The sequence below is a fragment of the Chlorella variabilis genome (genome assembly GCF_000147415.1).
Source record: "Chlorella variabilis unplaced genomic scaffold CHLNCscaffold_12, whole genome shotgun sequence".
NCBI lineage: Eukaryota > Viridiplantae > Chlorophyta > Trebouxiophyceae > Chlorellales > Chlorellaceae > Chlorella > Chlorella variabilis.
The window spans coordinates 1048313-1066735 of record NW_005435076.1 but is presented as its reverse complement, the minus strand read 5'-3'; the positions used below and the strand labels follow the sequence as shown (position 1 = coordinate 1066735).

The 18423-nt window shown below is 69.4% G+C and overlaps 5 protein-coding genes across 5 annotated transcripts in view; 4 read left to right on the top strand and 1 right to left on the bottom strand.

The window, feature by feature from the left end:
* Positions 1 to 2: 2 nt before the first annotated feature.
* Positions 3 to 2296, top strand: CHLNCDRAFT_24048 (hypothetical protein; the record flags this gene model as incomplete). The annotated part of the gene is made up of 8 exons (XM_005847103.1): positions 3 to 113; positions 283 to 435; positions 644 to 764; positions 932 to 1092; positions 1270 to 1389; positions 1573 to 1754; positions 1922 to 1989; positions 2187 to 2296. Coding segments are annotated over 8 exons (1026 nt in total), but the record flags the coding sequence as incomplete, so codon positions are not given.
* Positions 2297 to 3177: 881 nt separating this feature from the next.
* CHLNCDRAFT_13061 (hypothetical protein) lies at positions 3178 to 3555 on the top strand (the record flags this gene model as incomplete). The annotated part of the gene is made up of 1 exon (XM_005847102.1): positions 3178 to 3555. A coding segment is annotated over one exon (378 nt), but the record flags the coding sequence as incomplete, so codon positions are not given.
* A 4160-nt stretch (positions 3556 to 7715) lies between these two features.
* CHLNCDRAFT_134935 (hypothetical protein) lies at positions 7716 to 10927 on the top strand (the record flags this gene model as incomplete). The annotated part of the gene is made up of 10 exons (XM_005847101.1): positions 7716 to 7750; positions 7877 to 7954; positions 8161 to 8315; positions 8463 to 8630; positions 8818 to 9003; positions 9081 to 9227; positions 9390 to 9717; positions 9905 to 10178; positions 10344 to 10614; positions 10764 to 10927. 10 exons carry the CDS (start codon positions 7716 to 7718, stop codon positions 10925 to 10927), a joined length of 1806 nt encoding a protein of 601 aa, XP_005847163.1.
* A 1797-nt stretch (positions 10928 to 12724) lies between these two features.
* CHLNCDRAFT_14363 (hypothetical protein) lies at positions 12725 to 13385 on the top strand (the record flags this gene model as incomplete). The annotated part of the gene is made up of 3 exons (XM_005847100.1): positions 12725 to 12856; positions 12950 to 13009; positions 13158 to 13385. Coding segments are annotated over 3 exons (420 nt in total), but the record flags the coding sequence as incomplete, so codon positions are not given.
* A 685-nt stretch (positions 13386 to 14070) lies between these two features.
* The window catches only part of CHLNCDRAFT_134932 (hypothetical protein), a gene marked incomplete at both ends in the record, with an annotated part of 5868 nt that continues 1515 nt past the window's right edge, over positions 14071 to 18423 (bottom strand). Inside the window, 11 exons of the mRNA XM_005846903.1 lie at positions 14071 to 14175; positions 14329 to 14358; positions 14476 to 14866; positions 15023 to 15273; positions 15521 to 15701; positions 15881 to 16025; positions 16212 to 16425; positions 16703 to 16922; positions 17089 to 17326; positions 17540 to 17792; positions 17980 to 18417. Coding sequence (XP_005846965.1) covers positions 14071 to 14175; positions 14329 to 14358; positions 14476 to 14866; positions 15023 to 15273; positions 15521 to 15701; positions 15881 to 16025; positions 16212 to 16425; positions 16703 to 16922; positions 17089 to 17326; positions 17540 to 17792; positions 17980 to 18417 — 2466 coding nt within the window. The remainder of the gene's footprint in view (positions 14176 to 14328; positions 14359 to 14475; positions 14867 to 15022; positions 15274 to 15520; positions 15702 to 15880; positions 16026 to 16211; positions 16426 to 16702; positions 16923 to 17088; positions 17327 to 17539; positions 17793 to 17979; positions 18418 to 18423) is intronic.

The following is an 18423-nucleotide window of genomic DNA, read 5'->3' as shown; positions in this document are numbered from 1 at the left end:
ACGACGACCTGCGCCAGGACGCCGTCATGCAGCAGTTCTTCTGGCTGGTCAACCAGTTCCTGGCGGAGCAGCCGCGCACGCAGCGCCGCTCCCTCTTCATTCGCACATACAAGGTGGGGTGGGGGCGGGTGGGCTGTGTGTGTGTGTGTGTGGTGGCAGCTGCCCACCACACACCTCGAGGCAAGGCGCATCCGCTGCCCGGCCTTGCTGTCGCCCCGCTTCCTTCCGCGCTGCCCGTTGCCAGCCACCCACCTGCCCCGCCCCTGCCTGCCCCCCAAGCAGGTGGTCCCCTTCAGCCCCTCCTCTGGCCTGCTGGAGTGGGTGGAGCACACGCTGCCGCTGGCCGACTACCTGCTGGGGGCCAGCCGCACGGGGGGCGCGCACGCGCGCTACAGGCGCCCCGCGGACCTCACCTGGTACGAGTGCTATACAAAGGTGAGGCAGGGGAGCCTGTGGGGCAGGGCAGGGCGCCACGCGGGGAGCTGGGACTGGCGGGGCTGGCCTGGGGGTGGAGGAGAGGCGCGTGCCAGGCCCGGTGCTTCGCCTTCTGCCTGCCAGGCTGCCTGCCTGCCTGCATGCATGCATGCCTGCTTCAGCGCTGGCACGCCCAGCCCCTTCCTGCCGCGGCCCTGCATGCACGCAGCTGGTGAAGGGCGCCCAGGCCCACGCCACCCCCGCCCAGCTGCGCGCCGCATACGACGAGGTGTGCGCCCGCTTCCCGCCCGCCATGCACCACTTCTTCCTGGAGAGCTTCAGGGACCCGGGTGGGTGGTGGTGGTGTGGTGGTGTGGTGGTGGTGGTGGTGGTGGTGGCGGCGGCGGTGGTGGTGGTGGTCTGAAGTTGATGCGAGGGGCACATCCAAGGCGGGTAGGTGGGCTGCTGCCGACGCTCGCCCCCGTCGTGTCGGTTGCCCGCCCCCCCTGCTGTGCAGGCACCTGGTTTGAGCGGCGCCTGGCCTACACCCGCAGCATGGCGGTGAACAGCATGGCGGGGCACGTGATTGGGCTGGGCGACCGCCACCTGCAGAACATCCTGCTGGACACGCGCACAGCTGATGCGGTGCACATCGACCTGGGCATCGCCTTTGAGCAGGTGTGGTGTGGTGTGGTGTGGTATGGTGTGGCGTGGCGTGGTGTTGTGTTGTGTTGTGTTGTGTTGTGTTGTGTTGTGTGGTGTGGGGACCTGCCTTCTTAGCTGTTGGCTGAAGCCTGGGCCTGCCCGCGCCCCAACCCACAACCACTCACCGCCACCACCGCGTCCCCCGTGCAGGGCCGCTTCTTGAACACCCCTGAGCTGGTGCCCTTCCGCCTGACGCGGGATGTGGTGGATGGCATGGGCGTGACGGGTGTGGAGGAAGTCATGCGGCGGTGCTGCGAGGAGACGCTGAGGGTGAGGGGCGGGAGCGGCTGGCGTGCTGCGTGATGCTGTGGAAGCCCTCCTTGCGCAGCAGCCTGCCACGCCCGCCGCCCTCGGCTTCCCAGCACATGCGCTCAAACCACCACTGCCACCAGCACCACTGCCCACCCACCACCGTCACCACAACGACCCCAACCCTACCTCCCTGCTGCGCAGGTGCTGCGGGCCAGCAAGGAGTCCATCCTGACTGTGATCGAGGTCTTCATTCACGACCCCCTCTACAAGTGGGCCCTCACAACCACGGCGGCAGCGCGCCGACAGTACGACGCGGGCGCCGAGGAGGTGCGCGCAGGCGTGGGCGCCGGCTGCTGCTGCTCCCGCGGGTGCCTACGGGTGGGGTGCATGGAGGGCGCCCGCAGGCCACGGCGAGCATGCCTTGCATTGGCAACACACGCAATGGCAGCTGGCTGAAGTGAGGTGGTACCTGCGCCCCGCATTGGCAGGACGACGACAGTGGCGGTGGCGTGGCGTCGGCCACTGTGGGCGGGGGAGGCGGCGCCATCAGCCTGGCCAATGCCGACGCCGAGCGCACGCTGCTGCGCATCAAGCAGAAGCTGGAGGGGGTGGAGGCAGGTGGGCGGCGGCAGGTGGCTGGGGACGGGGGTGCTTCAGTGAAGAGCAGTGAGTTGGAGGGTGTGTGTGTGTGGGGGGGGGGGAGCTGCCGCTGCCTGCCATAGCTTGCCTGATTGGATGCCGCATGGCGTGTGCCAGTTTCACACCACACACCGAGGTGTGAGCTTCCCTTCCCCCAAACGGCCGCATTGGTGCAGGCGAGGGCGAGGCGCGGGGTGTGGAGGGGCAGGTGCAGCAGCTGCTGCAGGATGCGCAGGACCACGACAAGCTGTGCCGCATGTATGTGGGCTGGCAGGCATGGTGCTAGAGAGACTATTTTTGTAGGCTATCGCTGCACATCAATTAGTACACGGCGCGGAGTTGATGTCATTGTGTTCTCAGTTAGCTTCCTGCTCCTGATATGTGACTGCTTGATTTTGGTGTTTTTTGGATGCGCTTTTCGCTCTGATCTGGTGCAAATTGCAAGCCAGCTCACATCAGGTGAAGGCCAAATTCACACGGCGGTACGGTAGCACCAACTGTTGTACAGCCACACATGCCACGGCTCTTGGAAGCGCTGTGATCACTTCTGAGGGCTGCCGATAGCAGTATCAGCGCCAGGGTTTGAACAGGTAGGGCTACTTGGACCCCGCGATTTGTCTGGGCCCTGCCTCTGGGCTGTAGCTCCCGCTGGGCGGTTTGTGGACGGCGTTGCAAGCGTTGCAGCCCCCAACCGGGCTGCCTGCAGGCCGACTTGGTAAGCCCGCGGCCCTGGTCTCGCTTTTCCGGGTCCAGCACGCGCCCACGGCCCTGTATCCGCAGCAGCAGAGCAAGCAGGCATGCGCTGGCGGGCGCCAGCCCCGCCGCCCGCATGGTACTGCGGCGGCCCTCGGGCGCGTGTTGCCGCCTTCCTGGTGCTCTTGCTGGCACTCCTCAGGGCGGGCCCAGCCTCTGCACTGGTTGACTGCAACCCTGGCAACGAAACAGAGCTGGAGCAGATTGAGAGCCTGTAAGTTTGATCCATGCTGGCCCCTCTCGAGGTGTCACCTGATCACCTGACCCCCCCCAAAAAACAAATTGTGTTCCAGCCCTCAACCGCCGCCTGCCGCCGCTCGCAGGACTGACGTCATGCTGGTGGCATTCAACTGGCCCGCCGCTTACCTCAACACCATCCCACGCAACGAGAGCGGCCCGGTGATAGATGCCTTCAGCCAGGCCCTGCAAGCCGGCAAGGTCGACGCCGGGTTTGCTCTCCACGGCGTGTGGCCGCAGGTGCCGCCGTCCGCGCTGGGCGGCGCGGGCAAGAGGTTCCAGGACCGGTGCAGCGACACCCCGTACCAGCCTGGCTGCCTGGCGGGCCTGGAGGACACCATCTCACTGTTCTGGCCCGACATGGCGCCCAACCAGTCGCTGGTCAGCCCAGACGCCGACAGCCTGCTGTGGGCGCACGAGTGGGAGAAGCACGGCACCTGCTCCGGCATGGACCAGCGCACCTACTTCTCCAACGCCGTGCTGGTGGCCGCCTCCCACAACGTGTCGGCGGTGCTGCAGCGGGCGGGCATCGTGCCCTCTGACACGCAGTCGTACTCGGGTGGGCGGCCAGGGCCTGGGCAGGAGTCGGGGTGCCCGCACAGGGGGGGGGGGCGCTGCTTGCTGCCTGCCTGCCTCCCCAAGGCCCGCCGACGGCGCTCGCCACCCGCCATGCCCTGGATTTTTCATCGCTGCTCCTCCCCATGCGCCGCACGCAGTGGATAGGATCAAGGGCGTCATCCAGGCACACCGTGGGGCGACCTGCTGTGGCCTGGCCAGGAGCTGGTCTGCTCCTGCCAGGCCTGCTCGCAGCCGCGGCTGCTGGGCGTGCGCATGTGCTTCAACAAGACCACGCTGAGGCCTCTGCCGGACTGCAGCACCAGGATGCGCCGCGTCAACAACACGCTGAGGTGGGGCGGAGGGCAGGGAGGACCGTGGGAGGGAGGGAGGGAGGGAGGGAGGGAGGGGACTGCCTGCTGGCTCGCCGCATGCTGGCGGGGCCACCACAGTCTGTAGCCTGGGCCCCGCCTGGGCCCGCCTGCTGGCTGCAGCCTGCCCTTGGTCCCTCCACCTGTCATGCCTCACATCCGCTGTGTCTCGTGCGGCGCCTGCAGCTGCGGCAAGGGCACCCAGCGCGTCATGCTGCTGCCCCAGCCCTACACCCCCGCCTCCGAGGACGGCGGCGGCGGCGGGCTCAGCACCGAGGCCATCATCGGCATCGCCATCGGCGCCGTGTGCGGCGCGGTGCTGCTGGCGGCTGCCGTCTACTTTGTGCTGATGCGGCTGGGCATCATCACCCGCACCTTCAGGCCCAAGGGAGTCACCATTGTATCCAACCCGGCCGTGCACCAGCCCCACACCATCCTGTGCGAGGAGGTCGACCTGGAGCAGGTGGCGGCGGCGGACCCAGCCATCGCGGCGGCGGCGGCGGCGCTGGGCTACGGCTGGGGCATCAAGGTGTGCGGCTCTGCGTGAGCACGTGCCAACCGCGGGGTGGGGTGGGGTGGGGTGGGGTGGGGTGGGGTGGGGTGGGGAAGCCAGGAGCGCCCACTGTGGCGGCCGGTGAATGGGGTACGGCTGCCTGCGCCTGCCTGCAGGGCGGCATTGCCAGGAAGGTGTTGAACATCCTGCACGGCACCCCCGAGCCTGCCACCAACGGTGAGGCGGCTCGTGCTGCCGGTGGAGGGACAGCCGGGCAGGTGGCCCCGAGCCTGATCCGACACCCGCCGGCGCGTTCATCCTCGCGCCCTGCCGATTGGCCTGCAGACTTCGACATCGATGTCCTGATCCTGGCCAAGGAGGGGCTGACGCCTGAGGAGGAAACGGAGCTGCGCAAGGAGCTGTCAGGTGGGGGGGAAGGGGGCGGGCTGCCGGGGGCCTGCACGCCCGTGGGGAGCAGCCGCCTCGCCGGCCGGCCTGCCGGCGCCTGCCGACATGCGCCTGTGTGTGCTGCCCCCGCCTGCGGCAGGCACCCAGATGGGTCACCTGACCCTGGAGCCTGTGGACATTGAGGTGATCACCAAAGAGGAGCTCAAGAGCTACTGGCTGCACCGCGGTGAGCTGGGGACACCGCCCAAACGCCCTGCCATTCACTTTTAAGTGTTTGCCTCACACCCAAGCCCCTCGCCTTCGTCTCCCTTTGCTTGCCAAAACCGTGCAGACATTTGCCTCAACGAATGCCTGCTGATGCGCCTGACCCCCGGCGCCCCCCTCACGCTCTTCTACTCGGCTGATGCGCTGTACGACGCCCAGAACCGAGTCGTGCGCTCCATCCCACGGGCGCTCAAGTCGGGTGCGCCTGTGCCCGCCGCTGGCCGCCGCCCTCACCTGGCAATCTCCCCGCAGCGGGTGCCGGGCCCTGCCAGCCTCTGGCGGCTGCGTGGGCCGAGCTGCCGCCCCTTCCTTGCCGCCCCTTCCCTACCGCCGCGCTGCCCAGCTCGCTGGCTGGCTGCCGCCCCCCTGCAGAGTTCAAGCCCACGTGGATCCTGTGGGAGGACAAGCCTGTGCTGGGCCCCTCCAACCTGGGCCGCGTCATCCTGCGCCAGTTCAAGCTGGAAGGGTTCACCTACCAGCTGGATGAGCACACGTGGGCCTACTACCGCAAGGAGAAGCTGCCCGTGTTCTACCTGTTCAGGGTGAGGCGGCCGGGCGCAGCCGGTGGGCGGCCGGGGCCAGGCAAGAAGCCTCGGGCGAGGGTCAGGACACCGGCCTGCGATGATGCCGCCGACAGCTGGCTGCCCGCCAGCCTCCTGCCTCCCCGCTCACGGCTGCGCCTCGCGCCTGCGCCGCCGTCCGCTGCCCATGCGCAGCTGCTCAAGACGGTACACGCCAAGGACGACAAGTACAAGGCCCTGGTGGAGCACCTGATTGCGGTGGACCTGCTCTCAGGTGGGCGGTGGTGGCGTGGTGTCTGTGGTGGCGGCGGGATGGGGGCTGTTGCAGGCTACCCACCTTCCCCCGGAGGGGTAGCAATGCGCGCCGGAAGCCCATGCGCCGACCTGCCTGCCTGCCTCCCTGCCCTCCCAGGCGCGGATGTGCGCGCAGCGGGCGGCATCAACTGCTTCTGGGGCCACCTGCTGAGCGAGGTGAACCGTGCGCTGGCCAAGTATGGGGGCAGGCTGACGCTGGACAACCTGGATGCAGACTCGGGTGGGTGGGGTGGGGCTAGGGGTGGGGCTGAGGTGTGTGTAGGGGCTGACGTGCGTGGCTGGCAGGCCTGCCCTATTGATGGGAGTGTTTGTTCCTTATCTCGCCAACACGCCCACACACTCACCCGCACGCGCGCGCGCACACACACACACACATACACACTGCCTGCCCTGTGCGTCTGCCCCTGGCACCCCTCCCTGCCGCAGTGGAGCGGTGGATCATCACCCAGAAGTCGCGCATGGCGGCGCTGCCGGGGCGCAACCGCGAGAAGGCTGCGCGCACCGGCTTCATCCCCGCCGAGGAGGACACCGCACAGCTGGGCCTGCTCGCCCTGCCTGCTGAGCTGACGGACTATGTGGAAGCAGAGGGCGGCCTGTTTGACCCCGCAGACCCGTCGGGGGCGGAAGCCGCCACCAAGCAGGCAGCCCGCCGCACCACCCGCGCCCCGCTGGCACGCATCAGCAGCGGGGTGGAGGTCGACGGCAGCGGCACGCTGCCCGCAGCGGCGCCGAGCAGGAAGGCGCGCCCGCCGGTGCCCGTGGCGGGCCTCACCCGCCGCCAGTTTGGCACCGAGGCCTCCTCAGGCCTGCTGTGGATCGATGCCACCCTCATCCCCTCCCTCGACCTGCGCAAGACGCTGAAGCAGCTGCGGCGGGCGCGCACCCAGGCGCTGCGGTCGGGCAGCCAGGCCGCCGCCGTCATGAGCGGCGCCGCCATGAAGTTCATCCCAGCCAGCCAGCTGGTGGAGGCGGCGCCGGCGGTGGCGCCGGGGGAGGGGCGCCTGGGCGCGGCCTGGGCGGCCCAGGGCGCCGTCGGCTCCTGCGCCAACCTGGCCGAGCTGGCAGAGGCGCCGGAGGGGGAGCGGGAGGGGTCCACGCAGGCGCAGCGCCCCGAGCGGGCCGATGTGCGTTACTCAGGTGACAGCCCCTGCTTCCACCTGTGTTCAGCCCTCTTCTGTCTCTTTTGCTCGGCAGGGTCCTGCCATGCTGCCTGCGCCCAGTGCTGCCAGCCCCCCCACCCCCACCCCTCCTGCCCGCAGCGCTGGAGACCATGCTGTTCATCGGGCGCATCGTGGCGGCCGCTTGGCCCCTGCTGCTGCTCACCACGCTGCTCATTGTGGCAGCGGTGGGCTTAAACCTGTACCAGCTGGGCATCCAGGTGCGTGCCTGCGCCTGCCGCCGGCTTGCGCACCCCACGGCAGCGCCGCAGCCCTGCCGACGGCACCCGCCGCTCCCTGTCCCCGCCGCCTGCGCCCCCGCAGAGCCAAGTGCTGAATGCGGCCACTACGGGCGATGAGGCCGACTTTTTGGATGCCATCTACCTGCTCACAGGCGCGCCCTGCCCCGCCCGCTGACCCTCGCATGCCTGCCATGGATGCGCCACGCGATGAGTGCCTGCCCTGCCCTGCCCCGCCCACCACCTCCATCTCTCCCCCCACATCTATGCATGCACGCACACATCCCAGACACCCCACACCCACCCCTGACCCCCACACCCACCCCAATGCCACGTGGCCTGCAGGCATCACGCTGTGCGGCGTGGCCCTAGAGTACGCCTCCAGCCTGTGCATGCAGGCCTACCAGCGGCGCGCCATGTGCAAGCTGTGAGCGTGGCCTCGCCCTTCACTGCACTACATGCGTCGGAGCATAGATAGTCGCGAGCCGCCCTTGCGTCCGCCCTCAGGCCTGCGTTGCATGGAATGATGCATGGAGTGATGCCTGTGATGCAGGTCTGTCTCCCTGTTCAACCACGTCCTGTTCCAGGACTCCACCTTCTACCACGACATCTCCACCTCGGAGCTGGTCAGGTGGGGGCGTGTGGGGGCACCTCGTTTCAGCCTGGACGAATTGGATGGGCGACCCCTGCTGCGCTGCGTCGCAGCACAGCGAGCAGCCCTGATCACAGGCCCCACACACCTCCCGCGCCACCGCACCATCCCCTCTCCTCCCCTGACGTCTCCTGTGTTCCCCTGCTGCTCCCCCCTTCCATGCCCTTGTGTTTCCTGCGGTACAGTCGTACCGCGGTGGACATGCAGAACATCCGGGTGCTCGTGGGGTACCTGGTGCAGAAGCTGGTGCAGGGCCTGGCCCAGCTGATCGGCGGCGTGGCCCTGCTGGCCGCCTTTGCCACGGGGCCTGTGCTGAGCAACGGCTTTGGAGCCGCTCTGGGTGAGGCCGCCGGGGTTCGCTGGAGCGGCCGGCGGCGCCGCCCTGCCTTGCCCCGGCCCCTGGCTGCCGAGCTTGGGCCCTCCTTTGCCAACACGTGCTGGGTGATGACGTGGCGCACCTGTGCACCCCTCGTCTGCCTCCCTGCAGGGGCGGCGGTGGGTGTCAGCGCGGTGGAGCTGGCCGTCTCCTCGCTCATCGTGCGCAGCAGGCACCGCCTGGCGCGCAGCGCGCTGGGCCGCCTGTACGGTCTGTCGTACGAGGTGTTCACGGCCATGAGCGGGGTGCAGGCCATGGCGCTGCAGCGCACGCTGGCAGGTGAGCGGGAGGGCTGTGCAGGGCTGGCGCCGGGGAGCACTGCCGCGCTCTGCCGCCTGCTCGCACTGCCCAGAGCCGCGCACCACCGCGTGCCCTGGCCCTCCCTGGCCCCTCCCCGGCCACTACATGCGACCCTCCCATTCACTCATCCCCACTTGCACACGCTCACACGCCCTCCCCGGTGCAGCTAGCTACGAGCCTCTGGCGCAGGCGTACTTCCGCGCCGCCCAGGTGCTGGCCGCCTGGCTGGCCACCCACCAGCTCTACCTGCAGGCAGTCTTCTCGGCCATGATGCCAGGCAAGGCCGCGTGGGGGGTGCCCGCTCGCCTCCCCGTGCGCGAGAGCGCGTGGCTCGGATGCATGCCCAGCCCTGGTCAGGCCAGGCTGCCACCCCTGGTGTATGTGCGTGCAATTGTATGCTCCGTTGTGTTGCGTGCTCCTGCTCCGCAGTGGTACTGCTGTACATCGGCGGCGACCAGCTGCTCAACGGCGCCATCGAGGTGGGCTCCCTGTACGCCATGCTGCGCTACACCGGGGTGGTGGAGCAGGGGCTGACGGCTCTGTCCGAGGCCGTGGCGCGCTTCTTCGCCTCCTACGGTGGGTGGGGTGGGGTGATGTAGGACGCCCGCTGCGCCTGCTTTGTGCTTGAATGACTGCCCACACACCTGCACAGCAGCCGCCGACGCCAGCCCCGGTGACGCGGTGCTTGCGCTCGCCCCCCGCCTCGACCCCCTCCCGCTGCGTGTGTGCCTGCTGCAGGCAGCCTGGAGCGTGTGATCGACCTGCACCACCGCGGCCAGCTGACAAATAAGGGCAAGCCGCCGGCGCTGGAGGAGCTGGAGAAGGAGGAGGCGGCACGTGCGGCGGCGGCCAGGCTGGATGCCCGGCCCAAGGCCCCGCCCGGCGCCCCTGTGGTGGGCCACGGTGCCAAGGGCAGTGCCGGCGGCAGCGGCGAAGACAGCTGCTCGGACGAGGGTCTGTTCAAGGATGCAGAGGCGGGGTCCGCGCCGCCGCCGGCCGTCCTGCGGCTGACGGGAGAGGCGTGGACGGGCGGGGTGCGGGCGCAGGACATCATCTTCAGCTACCGGTCAGTGCTGCACCAAGTGCTGGGCTGTGGTGCTGGCAGTGCTGTGCTTTGAGGGACTGCTGAGCGCCTTGCAGCCTGTGTCGTTCCTGTGTCGTTGCCCTGCTTGCCTGCCTGTCTGCCTGCCTGGCGCCCGCCGGAACTGTCTCCTTTCCCTCCGCACACCTGCCCGCTGCCTCCCCACGCGCAGGAGCCGGCCGGGCGAGGTGCTGTTTGGCCTGAGCCTGGAGGCAGCCCCCGGCAAGGCGGTGCTTGTGTCTGGAGACACGGGCGCCGGGCGCAGCAGCCTGCTCCACGTCCTGCACCTGGACGCCCCCGCCGGCGGCGGCAGCGTGCAGTTTGGCTGCGGCGCGCCCCGCCGCTGGCTGCCCTTCCACCCCACCACCAGCGACCGCTGCGACCTGCAGCGCCACATGGGCTGCCTCACGCCCGCCTCCTGCGCCATCTTCTTCGCCTCGGTGCAGGTAAAGGGTGGGGGCCTGGCGTGTGTTGGGTGGCCCGGTGTGCGCGTGGCATGCGGTGCGGTGCATGGCGGAACCTGCACATGCCCAGCCCCATCTCCACCACCTGCCCTGCCGCCCTGCCAGCCACTACCAACCCCCGCCTTCCCTGGGTTGACCCCCCCGCAGGAGAACCTGGTGTGCGGGGCCCAGGGCAGCGACATGCCCAGCGTGGCGGACTGCCAGGAAGCGGCTGAGCTGACGGGGCTGGACGCGGATGTGAGGCGGCTGCCAGACGGCTTCCAGTCGCTGGTGGGGGAGGCCAGCCGGCTGGAGCTGACGCCCACGGCCCGCCTGCGCCTGGGCCTGGCCCGCCTGCTGCTGCTGGGCTCGCCGCCGCCCCGCCTGGTGCTCATCGACGACGCAGACAGGTTCCTCACCGCCTCGCCGCGCCTGCCAGGTGGGCTGGGTGGCTGGGTGGCGTCGGTGGGTGGGTGGGTGGCAGGCGCATGTGGTGGTGGGTGTTGTTCTGACTGTGTGGCTCCCGGGCTCGCCTGCCTCAATGTTCTGGCCGCCCCCCCGCCTTTCCCGGCTCGCCGATGATTGCAGAGGTGGTGGCGCGGCTGCGTGCGGCGGGAGCCGCGGTGGTGCTCACCGTGCACTCGGGCGGCGTGCGGCAGCTGCGGGCGGCGCTGGCGGCCGACGTGCGCTGGCTGGTGCTGGAGCGCGGGCGGCTGCGGCCCGGCGACGAGCAGCAGCAGGGCAGCGACTGAAGGCAGTGGCACAGCTGGCCTTTTTTTGTGCTTTTCTGGTTCTATCCATTGCTTCTACCGTTTGATTCTGCCATGTCGGCACGAGGGAATCATCCCTGCCCCTTGCTGCCTTCATCGATAATTTTGATCGAACATTAACGTGAAATGATCATCTCTCAGCGCTTCCTGATCTGCCGGCCCCGAGTGCGTCCGCTGCCGCGCCCATCCCTGTTTGCTTGCAGCTGTCCGTTTGTTTCAATTCATCATGTGGTCATGCAGTGATGTGCGGCGCTAATCTTTAGCGTTGAAAATTCCTGGGTGGATCACTGTCTCTGGGCGCTCACCATTCACCGGGGGCATCGCTCACCGACGGCAGGGCTCACGGCAGGCCGAGGTAGGCCTTGACCAGGCTCTTGAGCACGCGGCGGCTGACCGAGGAGCCCAGCACGCTCCTGGCGATTGCGTAAAGGCGGTCCCACTGGTGCTCCTCCTCCCCCTCAAACTCCTCCCCCGCCTGCTTCCGGTAGGTGGCCAGCAGGCGCTGCACGATGCGCGCCACCATCTGGCTGTCGTGTGCCTCCTCGCCTCCCGCCGGGTTGCTCAGCCTGCACGCACAGCGCACCGGTTGGACAGCACGGGTGCGGCACGAGGCCTGTGCAGCGCGGCACCGGCCATGCTACACAGCCAGCACCAACAGCATACCGGCTCACCAGGTCTGCACCGAGTGCACCACCTCGGAGATGTTGGTGGGCACCCCGAACTTCTCCCCAGCAAAGCGCAGCAGCCTGCCGGCGTCGCTCTCGCTGGTGGTCTGGTCGGTGCGCGGCGCCAGCTCCTCGCCCTCGTCGTGGCTGCCAGCCATCCTGCGAGCACAGCGGCATTGGTGGCGCAGGGCGTGTGGGCGCGTGATTCGTGTTGGTCAACCGCGCCAGAAACACGCCGTGCATCAGCACTGGCCGGCGCCAACTGCTGCTGCTCAGCAGAGCGCTGCACCACACAGCAGCTCACCAGGCCTCCAGCTGTTTGTACACGCCGCTCCTGTCTGATGCAAACTCGGCGGCCAGGTGCCCCGTCAGCTGCTTGGCGAGTGCGACAAAGTCGTCGATGCTGCTGGGGGCCTCCTCCTTGTCGCTCTGCAGCGCGCGCACTGCCACGCAGCCTGGGCTGCGGCGCAGAGCCTTGTTGGGGGCTGCGGCGTGGGCTGGCAGCAGGCGCCTGCCGCCCAGGGCGGCGCGGCGACAGGAGGGAGCCCTGGTGGCTCCCAAGGTGGGGCGGCGGCAAGCGGTGGACAGCATGCTGGCATACATTGGACGAGGGACAACGAGGGATAGGGGGGTGAGGAGGGATAAAACAGCGCAAAAGCTCACATGCGCCACACGCCACTGCTCGGCGGCCGCCGCGGGACGGGCACGTACTGCGTTGTGGAGCTGGCGTTCAATCTGCATGCAGCCTCGCTCCTGTCGTCATCCGCACTTGCCGACTGCGTGCCCAAGCTGCCGGCCCCTCTAGAGACGCGGAGCCAGAAGCAATTTTGCTGATTGGCGGCCCCGCCTCGCGCAGCAGACTTTATGTCGTTCAGGAGACGGTGGGTCGCTGTGACGGACGCGCAGCAGCTGGAGCCCGCGCCATCGGGCGCTGCTGGCATCACCGCCGCCCGAATGGCTCGGCCTGGGGGTTTGCATGGGCTGATGCAGACTCCAGACGCAGCGGGCGGCGCGGGCAGCGGCTCCTCGCCTAGAGCTGCGCTGCCGGCAGGGGCGGTGGCACCAGCGGCGGCGGCGGCGAGCACCCGCTGAACAGCAGTGCTGTGCCTGCTGCAGGCTCAAGGGGAAGCAGCCCCCCGAGGGCTGGGAGCTGATTGAGGAGGTGATCGAGGACTTTGAGCACCAGATGAAGGATGCGGTGAACGAGGACACGTCGGGGAAGCGGCGCAACGAGACGACCTGGAAGGTGGGCCCCTGCCGGCTGGCGGTGGGCAGAATGCTGCTGCTCACCTCGTGGCTGCCTGCTCACCAGCAGCCCCCCCGCCTCGCTGTGCCGCAGGTGACGCGCATCCACTGGGAGAAGAACCGCTTCATCTACGACCTCATGTACAACCGCAAGGTGGGTGGGGGCCCAGCAGCTGTGCAGGCGTGCAGTTTGCCGCTGGCTCTGTTTTGCATCTTGGTGGTGCCACCCACCCTCGTGCCCTTGTCTGTTCCCTCGCGCGCGCGCGCACACACACACACACACTCCCCCTTTCTGCCCGCAGGTCATGTCCCGCGAGCTGTACGATTTTTTGGTGCGGGAGAAGATTGCGGACGGGGCGCTGATCGCCAAGTGGCGCAAGCCCGGCTACGAGATCCTCTGCTCGCTGCTGGCCATCCAGAAGGGCAACCACAACTTCGGCACCACCAGCCACTGCCGCGTGCCCATGAAGCAGCGCGCCGCGCAGCAGCGCATCACCCCCGACGTGCAGACCGGCTGCATCTGCTGTGCCTCGGGGGACGGCCGCTTTGGCGGGCCCGTGTGGTGGAACACGCCCATGGAGGAGACGGAGGAGACGGCAGAGCAGAACCGCGCGGTGTGGGCCCAGGGAGAGGAGCCGGAGGAGGAGGAGGCGCCGGGGCCGCGGCCGCCGCAGGGCGGCGAGGAGCAGCAGCAGGAGGAGGATGGCGGCGAAGGTGCGCGCGCCTGTGCCGTTGTGGCGTCGGCAGCAGCAGGCATTTAAAGGAAGCGTGCTGTGTGCCATGCTCCATGCTGCCGGAATCCAACCCCCAACCGGAATCCTGCCTGTCGCCGCCTGCCGCAGGGCCGTCCCGCAAGCGGGCATATGAGGAGGATGAGGATGACCTGGACGATGAAGTGAAGCGGCGGCTGGCGGCGCTCAAGGGCTGAGCGGCGGGGCAGCGAGTTTGCTGCTGGACCCCCTCCTGCTGCTTGTTCTGGAGAGGGGCACTTGCACCCCCTGCATCCACCCTCTCTGCTGCTTGTTCCACTGCACCCACGTCCTGACCCCGTGCTGCAACTGGACTGAGTCATCTCCGCTGGGCCTGTTAACTTGGGCCGATCAATGTTCAAGGATCCAATTTCCTTTCATTAAATGCAAGCAAACAATGCTCAGGCACGGGAGAAGCAAGCGCAAGAGGATGGGAGTAGGGAGAAATCAACAGCAGGCTGAGAGGTCAAAACAGCCCTCCCCCTCCTCCCCTTCCGCCGCCACGGCCGTAATAGCCGCGCGCGCCAGGCCGCCGCTGCTGCTGCGCTGCTCGCAGTGCGTCCTGCTGTTCCTGCAGCAGCAACGGGACAGCACCTCAAGTCAGCCTGGCTCATGCCAGCCCTCCCAGCCCCAAGCTATGCTCCCAGGCCAGCCCCGCAACTCCCATCCTACTCCCTTCCCTGCCGCCGCTGCGGGCCCACGGCGCCGCTGGCAGCAGCCGCACCTGCAAGTCGCGCTTGTTTGCTTCCAGCACCTGCACCAAACGAAAATAGCAACAGAGTGCATCTTAGTCAGGCACGCCTCCCAGCCAGCCCCCCAGCCAGCCCCCCAGGCTCCCCCGCCAGCTCTGCCCGCCAGCCTGGCGACCCACCAGCCGCTTGAGCTCCGCCTTCTCCGCCGCCTCCTCCTCCTCCTTCTGCCGCAGGTGCGCCGCCATGCCGGCCGTCAGCGGGATGTGCAGCTCCCGGGTGCGGTCGTCCCGCCCCCCCCGCTTCATCATCACCCGGAACGACACCGCCTCCGCCTCCCCCGCCTCGCCGCCGCCCTGACCATGGGCGTGGGCCGCGGGTGGCAGCCCGGGCCCCCCCGCCGGCCCCGCGCCGCCGGGGCCCAGCTGGCGGCCGCCGCCGGCTGCTGCGGGGCGGCCCTGGTGGTCCAGCATGAGCTGGCAGAACTCGCGCTCAAAGTCTTCGTCCACCTCGGCCGGCTGCAAGGCGGGGCCCACCATGCGCACGCCCTCCTCCTCCCCCTCGCTCTCCAGCCTGCGGGCGACGGGGCAGGGCGGGGCAGGGCAGAGCAGGGCAGGTGGGGCAAGCGACGAGTGGATGCATGCAGGCAAGCAAGCATGCGCCGATGGCGCTGCGGGGCGGGCCGGCCCCACCAGCCAGCCATCACAAGCAGGCGCTGCGGCCACCCACCGCGCCACATCTTCCTCATCACCGTCCAGCCCCGCCTGGCTGTCGCCATCGTCCTGCTCCGCGTCGCTGCCCGCATCAGAGCCGGCATCGCCGCCGTCCTCCGGCCCCTCGCCGTCGCTCTCCTCCTCGATCGGCGCCAGCCCGCTGGCCGCGGCCGCCGCCTCGGCCGCCTCCAGCTCCGCCACCGCGGCGCAGGCGGCCTCGTAGCTGTCGTACTGCGGAGGGGTCAGCCTCAGGTGGTCCCACAGGTCCTGAAGCAGGAGGGTGCAGACGCCCGGGGTGAGGTGGCGGGGCGGGGAGGTGGGAGGCGTGCCCCGGCTGCACCTGCTCCTGGGCTTGCGCGCCACCGCCGCCCCGCTCAGGGCGACACCCTGGCCGCCGCAGCGCTCGCCACGCCTGCTGCACGCGCAGCCACTCCCCATGACCACACACCTATCCACACCCAGCACACATGCATGCATGCGCAGCCACCCCCCCCCCCCCACCACACACACACACCTGCACATCAAACTCCACATCCAGCGGCAGCGGCGGCTTGGCCAGCAGGTAGCGCTGGAAGGCGGGGAGGAGGCGGTCCAGCTTGCGGCGGGACGGGCCGCGCGTGAAGTACTGCCCGCATACCTCCAGCAGGGTGCAGCAGAGGCGGATGCGGAAGAAGTTGGAGGGGGGGTCCAGGCGCCTGGGGGCAGGGGCAGGGAGGGGGAAGCGGGGTAGGAGACTTGGAGGAGGGCAGGGGCAGGAGGCACGCGGGAGGCCGCAGCCCAAAGGCCGGCATCCAGCGGGGAACACCAGCTGTGGGAGGGGAGAGGGCACAGGGTATGGGCGGAGAGCTGGCCGGCCTTCCGCAGACAGCCGCACCTGCTGACTTCGGGCGGCGTGCCCTGCTCGTGTCCGTAGGCCAGGATGAGGTGCAGGGTGGCAAAGATGACCTGGGAGTTGACCAGCTTGTAGTTGTACAGCTCGCCCAGCAGGCGTACCGCTGCCACGCGGCGCTGGTAGAAGCCTGCGGGCGGGGCAGGGCGCGGCGGGCGGCAGCGCCTGGGTGGGCCCACCGCAACCTCCAACCATTCTCCCCTGCCCACCATTCTCGCCCACCACCAGCACCACCCACCCACGAAAGGACACGCGCCTCACCGAAGCCCTCGCCCCAGCGACACACTCCACCCCGCCCCGCCCCGCCCCACCCCACCCGCGTCTGGCGTCTCCAGCCCCGCCTCCACCGCCTCCAGCACCTCATCCACCAGCGCCACGCCCAGGCTGGGGTGGTACCGCGACAGTCCCGCCGCCAGGCTGGCGATGTGCGGGATCTGGGAGAAGCGGCCCTTGTGGGAGGCGCGCAGCAGGGTTTTGAGGAGGTACCCTTCGTACTGCGCCCAGGGCAGCCGCCGCAGCTTCTTCATCACCTGCGGGGAAGGTGTGGGCACGGGACAGGGGGCATGGGCGGGAGGGCAAGGCAGGGGCGTGTGCATGGCGGGCCAGCAGGCGCGGATGCATGCGAGACAGCACCCCGCCAGCCGCTGCGGAGCCTCCTGCGGACACTTGGCCATGGGCGGAACCCCAGGCATCACCGGCACCCCCGCTCGTCTGCCCCACCCCATCCCCACCCATCCCCACCCAGCCTCAGCACCAACCCTAAGAAGCCCTAAATCCTCCTCAGCCAAGGCCCCGGCGCAGACCCACCCGCGTGACCTGCCCCAGCGGCAGCCGCTCGTACACCAGGTGGCGGATGTACTCGTGCTGCGGCGGGCGCTGCCTGCGACGCGCCCCCTTGTCCGCCGCCTTGACCGCAAAGTAGGCGGAGTCGACGAGGCCGCTCTGGCGGGCGTCCAGGTTGCGGGCGTTGCGCAGCTTCATCATGACTTCCAAAAAGTTGGACATGCGGGTGGAGGTCTCGGGCAGCCTGTGTGCACAGGGAGGGGCGGGGGGTGGCTGGCAGGTGGGAGCGGGCGTGTGGGGGAGGGAGGTGCGTGGTGCCGGCAGGGCGCATAGGCAGGCCTGGCCTGCTCGACACCCACCATGACCGCCACCAGCCACACACCCCCGCGCCTCACACCCCTCCCCCTCACCGGTAGAAAAAGCGCCCCGCTGTCTCCACCATCGCGCAGGCGGCGTCGATGTTGTGCCCCGAGAAGTCGTCCAGCAGCTGCTTGAGCATGGAGAAGGCGGCGCCGTGCGGGAACAGGCGGAACTTGGCCAGCTCGGCCACGTACCGCATGTTGCGCACGCGCGGCTCCAGCGTGCGCGCGGTGGCGTCCTTGCTGCGCTGCAGGGTGCCAAACTCGGCCTCCAGGTGCGCCACCACGCCTGGGGCGGGTGGGTGGGGGCCGCATGGGGGCGAGAGGGTGAGGGGAGGGCAAGCTTTTGGGTGGGGGAGGAGCCCAAGAGGCAGCAGGCGGATGCGGCAGCAGGAAAGACAGGCAGGCAAGGGGCAAGGGCGCATCAGGCGCAGCCGCGCAGCGGGCGCCGCCAAGCAGGGACTGAGGGCAGCGTGGCAGGCCGGGCCCCGCCCTCGCTCACCCTGCGCCACGTCCGGGAAGACCTGCGCCAGCGTGGCGGCGATGCGGGCGTAGTATGGCAGCAGCGCCAGCGCGCCCAGGGGCAGCTCCGCCGCCAGCGCGCGCACCAGGCGCTTGCGGGCGCCCTTGTTCTGCAGGTAGCAGAAGGCCACCGCCGCCTCGTCAGCCAGCTCCTTGCTCACGCAGCCGGGCAGGCGCCCCAGCAGCAGGTCCAGCTGGCTGGGCTCCCGCGCCTCCTCCCCCGCCCCCTTGCCCTGCAGGCAGACGCAGTGGGGTGGAGGTGGTGGGGGTGTGCATGTGCATGTGTATGAGTCGTGGTGGCGTGCGTGTGTATGTGTCGTGTGGCAAGCTGCCAGCTGCCCGGATCTGCTGCCGTGCTAATCCCTTGCCCAACAGTGCAGCGGCAACGCCAAGCCGGCAACCTGCCCCCTGGCCGCCCACCTCTAAAGTCTCCTCATAGCTCGGCTCCTGCTTGCCGCCGGGCAGCGAGGCGCCACTGGCAGACGCCGGCACGCCCGCCCCTTTGGGCGCCGCCGCCCCCGCCGCCGCCGCCGTGCCTGCGGCCGCCCCCGCGGCCGCCCCCGCCGCACCGCCGCCCTCCCCATCTGCCTGCTGCTCGGCGCCGGCCGCCGCCTCCTGCTCCCCTGCCGCCTCCTTGCCCTTGTCCCCGAGCAGTACCGCAGGCACTACGGCCCGCAGGTCCACCAGAGACTCGTAGAAGGCTCGCGTCTCCTCATCCTCAAACACCTGCTGCGCCTGCAGGTCTGCGGGCGCGGCGCCGGCCTCCCCCTCCCCTCCTGCCGCCACGATGCGCGTCACCGCCTGCCGCAGCTCCGGCAGCGGCCGGTCCAGCACCTCCGCCAGCGCTGCCGCCCCGCGCTGCAG